Source organism: Carex rostrata, chromosome 12 (genome assembly GCF_964058835.1).
Source record: "Carex rostrata chromosome 12, lpCarRost1.2, whole genome shotgun sequence".
Classification (NCBI taxonomy): Eukaryota; Viridiplantae; Streptophyta; class Magnoliopsida; order Poales; family Cyperaceae; genus Carex; species Carex rostrata.
Window position 1 is genome coordinate 5,544,782 of NC_135929.1, and position 13,933 is coordinate 5,558,714.

At 31.9% G+C, this 13,933-nt stretch overlaps 1 protein-coding gene across 1 annotated transcript; it reads left to right on the top strand.

Annotated features, from left to right (window-relative positions):
* Positions 1-5,621: 5,621 nt before the first annotated feature.
* Positions 5,622-9,802, top strand: LOC144562975 (uncharacterized). The gene is made up of 5 exons (XM_078312345.1): positions 5,622-5,876; positions 6,161-8,091; positions 8,469-8,529; positions 8,782-9,005; positions 9,509-9,802. Exons 2-5 carry the CDS (start codon positions 6,284-6,286, stop codon positions 9,561-9,563), a joined length of 2,148 nt encoding a protein of 715 aa, XP_078168471.1. The 5' UTR covers positions 5,622-5,876; positions 6,161-6,283; the 3' UTR covers positions 9,564-9,802.
* Positions 9,803-13,933: the final 4,131 nt, after the last annotated feature.

Genomic DNA, 13,933 nt, shown 5'->3' on the forward strand with positions numbered 1-13,933 from the left:
AATGAGTGGCATGCCTCAACCTGATTTCCTAATAAAATTCTTTAATTCATTGCACATGGACTTAAAAATAAGCAAAAAATAAAATAAATAAATTAGCGTGATCTAAAGTCTGAACCATTAGAATTTAAATAATTTAAATGAAGACATTATTTCTGTGTGAGAAGTTGTAAATTGAGAAATTTATTGTGAATATTAAACGGTTGAGTCGATTTGTATTGTAAATTTTTATTTTTATTTTTAAAGTTCAAATAATTAATTTGAAATATTGAATATGATCTTTTTAAAAAATGTTTTTGAAGACCAAAATTTTACATTCTTTTAGAGTAGTTTACTAATTTTTAGATAGGTTGAAACTCATTACTTTCAGATAGTTCATAATGTTTAAATCAAGTAATTTTATATCTATCTAGAGAAATTATAAAAAAATTGTAAATAATATAAATTTTGTCATTCATTTTTTTTTTGTTAGAGATCATGTTAAGATGACAATTTTATATGAAGATCATATTGAGTGATTCAGATTGATTGTTTGAAAATTTGAAAAAAAGAATATGAATTCATAGTACGGAGCGATATGCGTTATGCATAATAATGCGGCCTCACTCCTAAAATAAATAGATCACTGGTTAGTCTTAGAGAACTAGTCTGATGAACCTTTCAATAATTTAATTATCAAATTACATTTATATTAATTAATCTTATTCAAATAAATTCGTCAATTAAGTTCGGAATCAGGAATACCCTCTGACCCGCTCCAACCCAAACAAATTTCAAATACAGTTAAACTAGGCACGGTAAAATTGTCAATACATTTAAACTATCTATCATATTGCAAATATTTTAGACTTTTTTTTTTTATTGTAATCCAACTAAGGCACTAAATTTATACAATAATTGAGAACTCCATACAAATTAAAATTTATACACAATTCACTGAAAAATACATTAAATTTTATATAGAAATTTAGAATTCACACTTAAGTTTTGTCATGATATTGAAGTGGAGTTTAAATTTTAAAAAAAAAGTTTGTAATGATATTTAAGTGAAGTTTAAATTTTATGTAATTTCAAGGTAGTCTTCGGACTCCCTTTGGCTTCGGTAATGAACAAGGTTCTAGTGTTTTCAGACTATAAAAATTATGGCTCTATAGTGCACTATAATGGTGCTATATGGACATAGCACTGTTCTTTTAGCCATTTCACTATGACATAATAAACACTATTTAAACTTTTAATAATGAACACAAGCAATCTATCAATTCTCAATGAGAAATTCAACAAACATCACCAATCTGATTAATTATTTATGTTAATCTGGCTGACAGTTGTTCCTTGATCAATACTTCTCCAAGTTGTACTCAAACATGACCGGACTGTTTCATTTGGCGGCTCATTTTCTCAACTAAAAAACAAATATAATCTCTCTTACTATTTCTGTTCTTGTGGAAATTCTCAGAGCACCCCTTCAACAAACATTGAGGCAGTTTAATTAGATAATCAGAAATTAGTACTCGAGAGAAATATTTATAAAATTTTAAATAACTAGAGGACTGGAATGTCAACTTTTTTTCTCTAAAAATATAAGAGAAGAAGAGGACGTCGACTTAAGACACAATTTCTAGAAACCAATGTTTAAAATTAAAAAAAAAATGATTAACATGGGTGTTCATTTGCAAATTGAAGGCACCTCCATGTGCAAGGGAAGTGCAGGAGGAAGCTGGCAAGCGGCCATATGCCACCATGTGCTCAGCACAGCACAAACATATCCATGTTTTCGTGGGTCGCAATCTAATGTGTTGCGGGTCGTCAGATCTGTTTGTACTTTGTACACATCATATTCATAAAATTCACGAATAATTTGTTTCTTTGGTGATGACAAATCGAACACTGAATTATTCGGGTGACCGGACTTTGACCTAATTATTCGCTAATTTGACGAATTTTTTTTTCTGAATTTTTACCATAATTATTTTTTTGGTATTTTTTTTACTCCCTTGTGAGACTGAGATCTCTGATCTAGATAATTACAAATCATTTCTGAATCACAAATTTCTGTATAATTTATTTGTCACTGTGGTATACATTGATAATTTATCAATTTGTTGTGGGAGTCTTTGTCAGTGACGAATGCACAACAAGACGACATGTATACAGGCACAGAACATCTGTAACCATCTGTATCGTTGTTAAACAAATATAATTATATAAATATTTTATAATTTATACAGATTGCGTTTGAAATTTATGAAAATATTTTATAATTTAAATATATTGCGTACTAAATTTAATATAATTTGGAAGTTAATTGATTTTTTATTGAATGGATTTAGAGTGATGCTACGATATTTTGTAATGTGTATGTAAGTACGGTCTGTAAATTTATATTTATTTTTAAAATTCAAACAGTCGGTCCAAATTGCTTATATGATATTTAATTATTAATAGAGGAGGGATCAAGTTACAATAATTTTTGAGTTACAACAAGTTACAACAACTATTTTCTACATTTTAAAAGTCTAATCGTCGATCCAAACCGTTAGATGTGATCTCCACAATAAAATGTGCTTCTAGACCAAATTTTACATTTTTTGGAATTTTTTTACTATTTATTAAGATGGGTAAAAAATTCAATGGTCTGAATTTGACTAGTTTTTGTACCCATCTTAATAAATAGTAAAAAATTTCCAAAAAATGTAAAATTTGATCTCCAAGCACATTTTATTGGAGACCAAATTTCTTTTAAGATATTATTATTATTATTATTTTATAGATAGGTAAAAAATCACTATTTTCGGATATTACATTTGTATATGATTAATTTAATTGTGGTGATTAAATAAATCGGTATAATAAAACTATTTGCATTCTTGCATGTTCTTTATTCCATATCAGAAATAATTCTGAACGAGAGATATATATACCACACTGGTATTTTTTATTATCCTAAAATTATTCTATTTAGTGAATAGCTCATCAATATATTTTCCTATTGAATTTTTCTTTTCAAAATAAGACCATGTAAATTCTAATGTTATTTTCTTTTTAGATGCCTCAACGGTTGGAATTGCTAACCAGTTGATGCTTGAGAGCTGAGATGATAACAGTTGTTATTTATAGATAGTATAATTCATTGACTAAATATTTTATCATTATATAATATGAAAATACAATATATATTCATCATTTAATTTTTATATGGCACTGGCATTATCATAAAACATAATATTTTTCAAACTTTTATTTAATTATTTTGCTTATTACAATATAATCAAATTCTTCATATAATTTTGAGTCCTTAATTGTGCTACTACAGATGGGAATGACTTCAAAAACGAAAGTACGATAATACAGAAGAATAAATACGGATAAAAAGGGTGTCATATTGAAAAAAAAAACAAAAGAAAGAAAGAAAAACAACAAAAAACGAAAATAAAGGTCGAAAAATTCTAAAAAAGGAAAAAGTCTTTTCGCCAAACTTCTTTAAAATATTTTTTTGGGCAGTCTATGTCAAGTACAGTTGGAAATTGGCTTGCTATCTTGAATTGGTATTTTTAATTTTAAATCTTATTCTTTGCCGACAACCATCAATTTTTTTTTTTTTTTAAAATCTTATTCCTTTATTTTCTGTCTCAGTACTCGGTCTTTGGATATAAACCAGGCATTGTGACCAGTAATATTAGAGATTTTGCCGACCTTTTCTTCGTTTTGTTTTTAAAGGTCCAGAGACTTTGCTTAATTTCCTCTTTAAAATATAATAAAATTCTAACCATCTTGTAGGAATAAAATAGTTATAACTCAAATTGCTTTCCTGGAATTCAAAATAAATAACGGTATGGGTTCGTTTGACGAACAGGTAATTAATTGAAAATAATTGATTATAATAAAAAAAATTGGCTGATTAGTCGGGAAATTCTTTGACAATTTGGTCACTACCAACGACTAATTGACCGATTAATCAGCCTAAACAAACAATTTTTACAACACTGTTCAAGCATAGCACACACACATATAAATGGTTTCAGCTTAAGTTTAATTTTAGTGACATTAATTTGGTATTCACAAAAGTATAATTCAAATTTAAATCAGTGTGCAAGACATTTAATCTTTCATTAAACAATTTTTTTATTTTTAGTGGCCAAATTTTACTTGCTTTATTATGAATAAATTATTAAAATATTAAATTAACTTAAATTACATAAATGTCATATCTAAATGATGGAAAATACATTCACATTAAATTATAATATTTTTTAAGATATCAAATCAATATAATGCAAAAATTATATGTATCTTAAAATTATCCTATACCAAAGTTTATCATTTGGTATCCATTTGCATTGTTAAACTGTACCAAGGAAAAATAAAAGGAAGAAAAGAAGAAACCGGTCTTGTAAAAAGAAAAAAAAAAAGAACGGCTTAATAGCTGGCTATTGGAATCTTACTTCGAATTTTTGTTCCAGTACCGTACCGATCTCAAACTGTGGGGTCCCAATGTTAGCAAATGGATTGCATGTAATATAAAGAAAACTTATAATAATGTAACGAATCGAAAGTTAAGGGACATTGAACCCATCCTGTTTACTTGTTACACAGGATAATAGGTTTACAGACCACAGAGGATCTTCATACAGCGTTTCGAACTGTGTGATACTGGATCCTCTCCATTTTACAAGAACTGAAGAATATTTAATCGTAGTTTTGTTAAGAGCGATGTGCCGATGTGGCCTAATCTGAAATAATGGAATAATGTTTTGAATATTAATGTATTCTGTAATGGCACATTTTTTTTAAAAAACTTAATTACGTGAGAGAAATCATAATATATGCATACAATTATTTCTATTTAATTTTTAATTGTTATATTTAGAGAAATGAAGGTTTTCGTGGTAAATAATATTCTGTTTGGAACATTCAAGTGAGGAAATCAATTGACATTAACTTCAGTTTTTGAGTTGAATTGATTTTGAACTAGTAAAACATTTTAGATAATTTTTACTCTGTGAATATATTTTAAGGTTTATCAAAACTGAATCATTTGATATTTTCCTTTGTGATTATATCATTGTCCGAAAAACTTTAAACATAACTTTAATTAAAAAATGATCAAAACGGTACATTCCATATTAAAATTTACACAAACAATTTAAAGTATAAAACATAAATATATTATAATTTTAAATCCGTCTGTATCAGTGTTGTAAATAACGGTATGCACTCGTCGGACGGACATGATACCGCCAAACAATTAATCGAGAATAATCGGTCATAATCAGAAAAAGCCGGTCGGTTAATCAAAAAATTCCTTAACAATTTGGTCACCGCCAATGATTAATCAGTCTATTAATCGACCTAAACATACATTTTTTATAACACTGATCTGTATAAATTTTAATGTGAATTATACAAATATAATCCACAACTATATTCAGATCTCATCACACAAAATCCCATCATCGCCTTTCTCAACATAGATTACTACTTTAGTACTATATCATATGCTCCGAAAAAGGAATGAAAACGGAACTTCCTGAATTGATTAAACTGGAGAAATTTAGTTCTTTGTGTGTGAAAACCAAAAAACCCCATAACTTTTAGTACATTCCTACAGTTCTTCTCTCTATCTCTCTCTAAAAGTTTCAATCCAAAACCAAACAAAATAGTCCAGCAATCCTCTCTCTCTCTCTTTCTCTCTACAGAGGAGTATTCATTGTTTTTTCAAAGCAAGTCCTACTTTCTCGAAACGCTTTCCCATGGGAGAAAAGGCAGAAGCTCAAGCAAATTAAACTACACAATCGGAAGTTTCTACTGAGGTATCTGGCCTAAAATCGACCCTGTAATTCTATCCTTCTGCAATTCTCGCAATGCTGTTGCTCTAGGTGTGTTCTCCTCTCTAGATTCGCCTCATTTCTCTATTGTTACAAATGTTGCATTTTTTTTTCTTCTTTGGGTTACACATTGTTGTCATCTACGCTCTGTTCGTTCTCTCTAGTGTATTGTTTAAGGTACTAGTGTGGTTTTCTTTTGGGGTTTGGTGGGTAATTGAAATATAAAGTATTTTGTGATTTTCTAATTGAATGGAGGATCTCTTACTAACCCTTCATTGTTCTTCAGTCTCCTATTTATGAATTTTACTGAAAATGTTTTTTTTTCTGCAAAACAGCCAAATAAACTTCCCGGCCTTTGTTGAATAAAACAATCCAGAGGAGTCATTTAAAGCAGTTGGAATTTTGTGGAATTCAAGAGAGAGAGAGAGAGAGACAAATCCCTTGTGGTTTTAAATTTGATGGATGAGAGGAGAGAGAAAGTTTTCTTTTCTAGGTATGGCAATGGAGATCCAAGGTTAAGAGAAATGGAGCCAAGCAGAGGCCTTCCTCCTTCCTCTTCCAAGTACAGGAAAGAGAGAAGAGATCTTTCACAGAAACCACCCCTTGATCCAAATTTAATGAGCCAACTCCTATTTCTTATAAACCAAGACCCAAAGGATCTCTTGCAAAAGCTGGATGTACTGAGAGAGCATCTCAGCCATTCATGCGAGATTTCTGAGAGGCCAAGAGAAAGGCCATTGCAACCTGTAAGTAGAAGAACTCTCTCCGCTTCGTCGTTTGGGCACCACCAAAACCATGCAAGTGCTTTCCCAGAAGCACGCTCGCCGGGAAACCACTTCTCTCCTCACCACGTGCATTCTCTGAACCGGCACTATTTGCACGGGGAAAATAGAGCCCAGTCTTTTAATGAGAAATATAGAAAGGTTCGAGTGCCTCGAGATCCGTCCATGCAATATTCAATGAGGTCGAGGGAGAACAATGCTAGTTGTAGTAATTATGGTGATTCGCCCCATAGATTAGAGGATAATTCGTATTTTGCTCCAGCCCAAAGATCATTGTTGGGTTTGCAAGACTATGACCAAAGATCAGTAATAAATGCCCCTGTCTATTCTTCTAGAGCGGAAAGCCTTAAGAGAAGAGCGAAACGGTCATATCTGCCTATGAATGGAGCATCTCCTTTTGCAATTTGTGATGCATGTTTTGCATTGTTGCAACTTCCCTCAGGAATTGCTTTCAATAGGAACAAAAGAAGCCCGCAATATAGATGTGGGTCTTGCTCAGAGGTAATTGGTCTCAACTTTCCAAAAGGAAAACATAATTTTAGTGAAAATCATTTGATTGGGTCCTTTAAAAATTGGAATTATGGGAGCTCGAGTAAATTTTCACGGGAAATGGTTTATTCTAAGGACATCAAGCCAGTGCCTCTCTCTACAAGCCATGACTTTGAGGAGAGAGAATATCCCTACGGGTCGAGCGATACTGAGACCCCCAAAAGAGATATGAATGGGAGAGACATTCTAGAAGGTTCATTTGGTACATATGAGGCTCGAGATGTTTCAGTAAATGAAACATCAGAAGATGCTGGAGAGAGAAACATGGTTGAAGACTTGGAAAAAAATGAAACTGAGAGTTGCATTGAAGATGTTAAAAAGGCAGTTGAGATTCACCAGTTGGCAGATGCACCGCTTCCTGGTGAAAATCTTGGTGTTACTTCAGTTAGTGAAGAATTGGAGATGAAGGCTGAAATGGATAGGTCCACTGAACCTGTTGAGATTGAAGTGAAGGATGATTTTGAGATGTCGACTGCACATGGAGAGGATAACTTGATTGACACATCTCTAAATGAAAGCATAGGAAACATGGAAGAAATGGAGATGCCCATTGAAGATGCCCCAGTGGAAGTCGAGAAAAGCTCGGCAGACACAGTGGCATCTAATGGAAATACTGAAAACAAGGAGGAAATGGAAAACTCCGTTGGAGATACTGATGTCACATCTGAGGTTGACTCCGTCAATTCACATTCAATCAATTCAAGTTCTTTTAGGGAATCTGGTAGGGGCTCCTTCGATGTGAGATTAGATGAAGAGCAAAGTTTGAGTGGCAAGAATGGAGATTCATTCTTTGGAGGGTTAGTTAAGAGACGTTTGTTCAACCGTTCGGCTGAGAGAGCGAAATGTAGGGTTTGGGTCAATGGCCGCCCTATTTCGGATCGAGCAGTTAAGCGGGCTGAGAAGAAGGCGGGACCGATAGATCCTGGTGATTACTGGTAAGTGTGATTTTAATTCTTTTACTTTTACTATTGAGACATGAAAATTATCATTTATAACACTGTAATGTGAACAGTATTTTAATTATTCTTCTCAAACAGTGGGGGAATATTACCTGTACAAGTCCTTTCCCTCATTATCATTTAATTTTCTTGTTTTACAGAGAAACAATGGAGGGCAGTTATGTTTTTTTCTTTTTTGGAAATAATGTTTAGGGGTGATGAGGGTGGGTTAGGTATCTCTCATTTTCTAGCTTTATACCTGGTATTTCTGGAGTTTTGTTGGTTTATGCATAAAGTTGTGCCTTTTTTTTTAAAATAAAAAAATAATTGTGGCTATCGTGTTGTTTATAATATAAAATTACTATTCTGATTAGGTATGATCACCGTGCGGGATTTTGGGGCGTCATGGGCCATCAATGCCTTGGCATCATCCCTGTAAGTCACTTTTTGTAATTTATTATGACTACCACTTAAGTTTTATTTGTCATTTCCTATACCAACAATACCAGTAATTGTCCTTTTTAGAAAGAACTTTTTTAGGTATACATTAACATATTACCAGTTACCGGTCTGATTCTTAAATTTTAACCACCCTCCACGAGAAACAATCTTTCAGGTTCACAACCTGCTACTAATACGATTTTTGCATCTCCAACATAACAAATTTTTTTGTGAATCTTGACACAGCCGTTCATCAAGGATTTTAATTACCCGATGCTGCAAAATTGCGCTGGTGGGACCACCGGTGTGTTGGTAAACGGCCGAGAACTCCACCAGAAAGACCTGGACGTGCTTGTGGGAAGAGGCCTTCCATCTGTCTCTGGTCGTTCTTACGTGATAGAGATGTCGGGAAAGGTTGTAGATGAGGGAACTGGGCGGGAGCTCCGTAACCTCGGCAAGCTTGCTCCCACGTAAGTTTTGTTCCTAATGTTTCCTATGTAGTGTTGTTGGTCAAATAGCACCAAGAAGAACAACCTAGTCTGGATAAAGTACTGTTCTTGTCAAGTGTGCTGTGCGCTACCTGTTGGAAATAAATCTAATAACAGGAACTTGTTATTCCGATCCCAACCGTTGGTCTTCGTTGAGATTCATTCCTGAAAAACTTACTCCATTGAGATTCACGCAGGAAAAAATTTGAACGGTTGAGATTCCCTACCTGTTGGATCTGTCTATTTAGTCTGATTTTGTCATTAATTGGGTTTCAAATGTATAACTGGGGTTCTAGTTTTGGGTTCTGTGAAAAGGAATAAGTAAGGACCGTCAAAGTCCAGTTTGTAGAGGTATGCATTATCACAGTATTAGTATACCCTTATACCCATTTAGTAAAGAATGGGATTTAGTTTATTAATGTCTTTATATTTTTTTTTAAACATGATTTTTTCCTGCATTCATTGTGCAATTTCTTTTGATATAGGATTGAAGTATTGAAACGCGGATTTGGAATGCTTGTTCCTCCAGATATGAATTAGCGGATTTCGGTGCAGTGCCTACTATGGTGTTCTTTATCAGAGAGTAGTATTTCTGGAAAATGTTGACAAATTGTAAGACCCAAAGCGTGTAACTTGAAAAAGCTGAAGACAATGTCTTAATTTTTCCTTTTTCTTTCTTATAGTTTGGCAATTTTGCTCTGTTGTGAAAGAGTGCTCCTAAGATGCAACCAAACATATAATGCCCCTCTATTAAAGAAGTGGAAATTTTATTCTTGAAATTCTTTGCTATGACAAATTTGGCAATGCACCAGTACATGAAGAATAAAAAAATAAAATAAAATAAAATAACTGAACCGCAGTTCCAACAGATGTTGTTATCTTCATGTCGATCTGAATGTTGTCTTAGTGTTAATAACAGAAAGATGGCTTAAATATTATTTTGTTTATGGTTGATTGATACTCAACTTTTGGTGTGCTTGAACAAAAGGTACAATGCTTGAATATTTTGGTTAATTTGATTTTTAAAACAAACCATTTCATAATTAACATACAATGATCAGTCAAAAAAAAGAAAAAAAACAAATAACATATTTTCTCATTCTAATTGTCTTTGAAGAATAGTACAGGTAGCTGTTAGCACAATTATTATTATTTGTGGGGCTACAAATGATCAAATTGCAGGCTGGCAGGTGCAGCTCACCAAAATATGGTACTCTCTATTAATACACTCACTATTTGTTCTTTTTAGTTTGGAGTTGTGATTACTTAGATTATTGTTGTTGTATAGGTTAGACTCTGCTATAAACTTTGACCACAAGTGTTCAATAAAAATAAAAACTTTGTTATTATATAAATACTGTGGATCCCTGTGTACTGTGTACTGTCAGTCTGTCACATTGTCTGGTGAGCAAGGGCAGATAGTCTTATAATATTACTGATTTTGCTTATTTTTTGGGTTCTGATAATTTATTCAGAATCTTTTGATTTTGGATCGGGATACTGAAGTTATAGCACACTGATTCAATAAAGGCATGAATTACTGACGGGTAGGTTGGCATGTACTGTAGTTAACAGACAAGTTTGATAAATTGTGAAATCACAACAGTTGGAGTAGGGGACACATCTCCTGCATCTATGCTCTGTAGCCATTTAATGATCCACATTTATCAAGATCCAGTGTGTGAGATTGGGACATTTAACCAAAACATGAATTTCCAAGCTTCAGTTGTTGATGGTAGTAATAGCTAATTATTTTTTTGTCATTTAATTAATATTTTCATATGGATATCACTTATTAATAGCAAGTTAATTTTCATTTCAATTGATATTTTGATTGAGATGACTTGTTGATGATAAAGATTTAACAACCAAAACTGGTTATGTGAAAAAAGAACCAAATTATGAGGTGGTAGTGTGGTTGGCTTTCTAAGACTATGTATATGGTACCAGAAGACTGGTACCAGCTTCTAAAACAATGTAATTATTTATCTTATAGAAATCGGTGGGATAATTCACTTTTCTAAAAAAAGTTAAATAAAAATTAACTGAGGTAGCAGTGCGATAATGTTGATGAAAAATTAACCGGAATAACTAAAATAGCTAATAGTAGATGAAAATAGTGATTTTTGGAAAAGTGTGAGAATAGTGTTGATGTGGTGCTATTCGGAATAACAAAAATGTTGTTTGAATTGAATATTTAGAATAGCAATGGAGGGATTGAACATTTGAGAGAGCACTAATTGCTATTCTGACTTTTTCTAGGAATAGCGGAACAGCGTTATTCTCGCTGTTCTGAATAACAATTGAGTATGTTTGGATGAATCGGAACAGCGCTATTTTCGCTATTCTTGCTATTCTCAGTACATCCAAATATAGCCTTGGTGAACTTAAGTTTAAAACTTATCGAATCGGCTTCAAACGATAAATCTGAACTGTTGAAACCCGCCTAAGTGATGCATCTACATGTGAAAAAACTTAATTTTAAAATTAATTTTGCATAGAGTCAAGTGGTCAAAAAAGATTGAAAAAATGAATGCATTAAAATTAATTTATTAACCTTCTAATTTTGACTGTTTGACTTTATACTAAATTAATTCGAATGTTTAAAATTTTCACATCTAAACGCATCACTCGTAAGGTAGGCGGGTTTTAACTGTTCGGATTTTTCATTTGAAGCCAATTTGATGAATTTTAGACTTGAGTTCTCACCAAGGGGCTTGATGAACTTAAGAACACCCTAGTTCTACTCGAATAATTAAATGTAATTTGCATCTAAATCAGAAGTAATAATTAAATAAGAGTAAGGCTATGGACCAATTGGCCCAATGGTACTACATATTAATATTTTTGTTTTCTAAATTTTAATGATTGATCCAAATCGTTCAACATAATCTCCTTGTAGACTAAATTTTCCATTTTAAATAATTAAACATGGTCTCAATATAAATAAAAAATTTGAGTTCATAGTACAGCCTAGTGGGCACTATGCATAGTACCATAGCCTCACTCATTAAATAATTAAATAGGTGATTACAAAGCTTATCGATACATTAGACTTGGTTTTTTCTCATAAGAGAAGTGACATAGCGTTGCTTCCAGCTTGCTCTAAGCTTACCTTTTTATTGGTCCAGACAAGTTGCTTACAACAGAATTTACAATTTTAGTGACAGTCTCCCGTTGAAAATTACAAATACCATATAAATATTGTAATATGTTTTTTTATTATTCCGTAACGACCGTTTTTATTTCAACGGGATCAAACTTAGTACCCCGATCTTTTTTAATATCCTCCAATAATTTAAAATTTCAAAATATCCTCTCATTTTTTTTTTAAATATCCCAACCATCAGGAAATTCTGATTTTTTTTTTATGAAAATCTCAAAATGAAAACACTAAACTAAATCTCAATAATTGTCATTTTTTAATAACATATCTTAGATCTGAATAGTAAAAACATTAAACTAAATTTCAAAATGAAAAACATTTACATGAATTATATTTGAACTAAAAAAAATACCCCTCTAGATCTGATTTTTATACATTTAAATGAACAATGTCTAAGAAAAAAAATATCATTATATTACATATTATTAGTTACATAAATAACATTCTAACTAAAAAAATGAAATATAAAATGAAAAACCTAAATCTTAGACTTTATACATTTCTATAAACAATGCATAAGAAAAACTAGTAAAAAATATCGTCTATCTTGTCTTATCCCTCGCCCTAGCTTCGCCTGTTTATGAGAGATGTCTCAGGAAAATACATGTACAACCTATGAGTGTTTTACAAATGAGAGAAATGACTTAGAAAAATGGATGCATTATTACATCAAAGCACAAACTCACACGCAAAACATACAATAAAATCATGTACAATTGTTGGAGCTTTCATATACGCTTGCCCAAAAAAAGGATGCTCTTTATTTTTTTTTAATTGAACTAATACAATGTTTTTGTTTTGTTCTATCATTTAGTCAAGATTTGTTTATTATGAGATTGATATTAATCATTAAAAAAATTATTTAATGAACAATTTTACTACTCAATTACTCATTTAAAAAAAAAAGCATAACTGCCAGAATTTTGGACAATTCTATTCTTTAAGAACTGTCATAATCTCCGGTGTCTCTGTAAGGATAATAACTGTTAGGAATTCTGACAGTTGGGACACTTCAAAAAAAAATCAAGGACATGTTTAGAAATTTTTAAATATTGGGTGATATTAAAAAAAATCGAGGACATAATTAATTCAGCTCAGTACCCGCACTAGTAATGAGTTAATTAATTATGACTCATATAAAATAAAGAGAAAGAGTTAGGCTGGGGTGCTATGGATAGCATAGTGGCCTCCCGTGCTACGGCTCAATATTCAAGTTTTCAAAATCCAAACGGTCGATCCGAACCGTTCATCTTATTCTCCATATTAATATCTGCTTGGAGACCAAATTTTATAATTTTCTGAATTTTTTTACTATTTATTAAGCCACTTTGAAAATCGCTAATCCAACGGTTTTACTGTTTTGTGCAGCCACCGTTGGATCAACAATTTTGTAAAATACTTAATAAATAGTAAAAAAATTCAGAAAAATGTAAAATTTGGTATCCAAGCAGATATTAATATGGAGAATAAGATGAACAGTTCGGATCGACCGTTTGAATTTTGAAAACTCGAATATTGAGCCGTAGCATAGAGGCCTCTATGCTATCCATAGCACCCCAGCCTAACTCAAAGAGAAATTACGCGTCCGTCTTCTCCCGTTCTAAAAAATGTCCCTCAAACTCACTTATTTTTTTTTTTTATAATGCTGTAACTATCTTTTTTTTTATCAAATCAAATTAAACTTCTAATTTTTATTTTTTCCGCACACAATTAGTATGTTAGATATAAGTACTTGATATGTTAT

Excerpts from the sequence above, each read along its gene's own strand:
- LOC144562975 (XM_078312345.1), top strand. The coding sequence starts at position 6,284 with ATGGATGAGAGGAGAGAGAAAGTTTTCTTTTCTAGGTATGGCAATGGA. Across the intron at positions 8,530-8,781 it reads AATGCCTTGGCATCATCCCT|CCGTTCATCAAGGATTTTAA; the intron begins GTAAGTCACTTT and ends ATCTTGACACAG. Across the intron at positions 9,006-9,508 it reads CTCGGCAAGCTTGCTCCCAC|GATTGAAGTATTGAAACGCG; the intron begins GTAAGTTTTGTT and ends CTTTTGATATAG.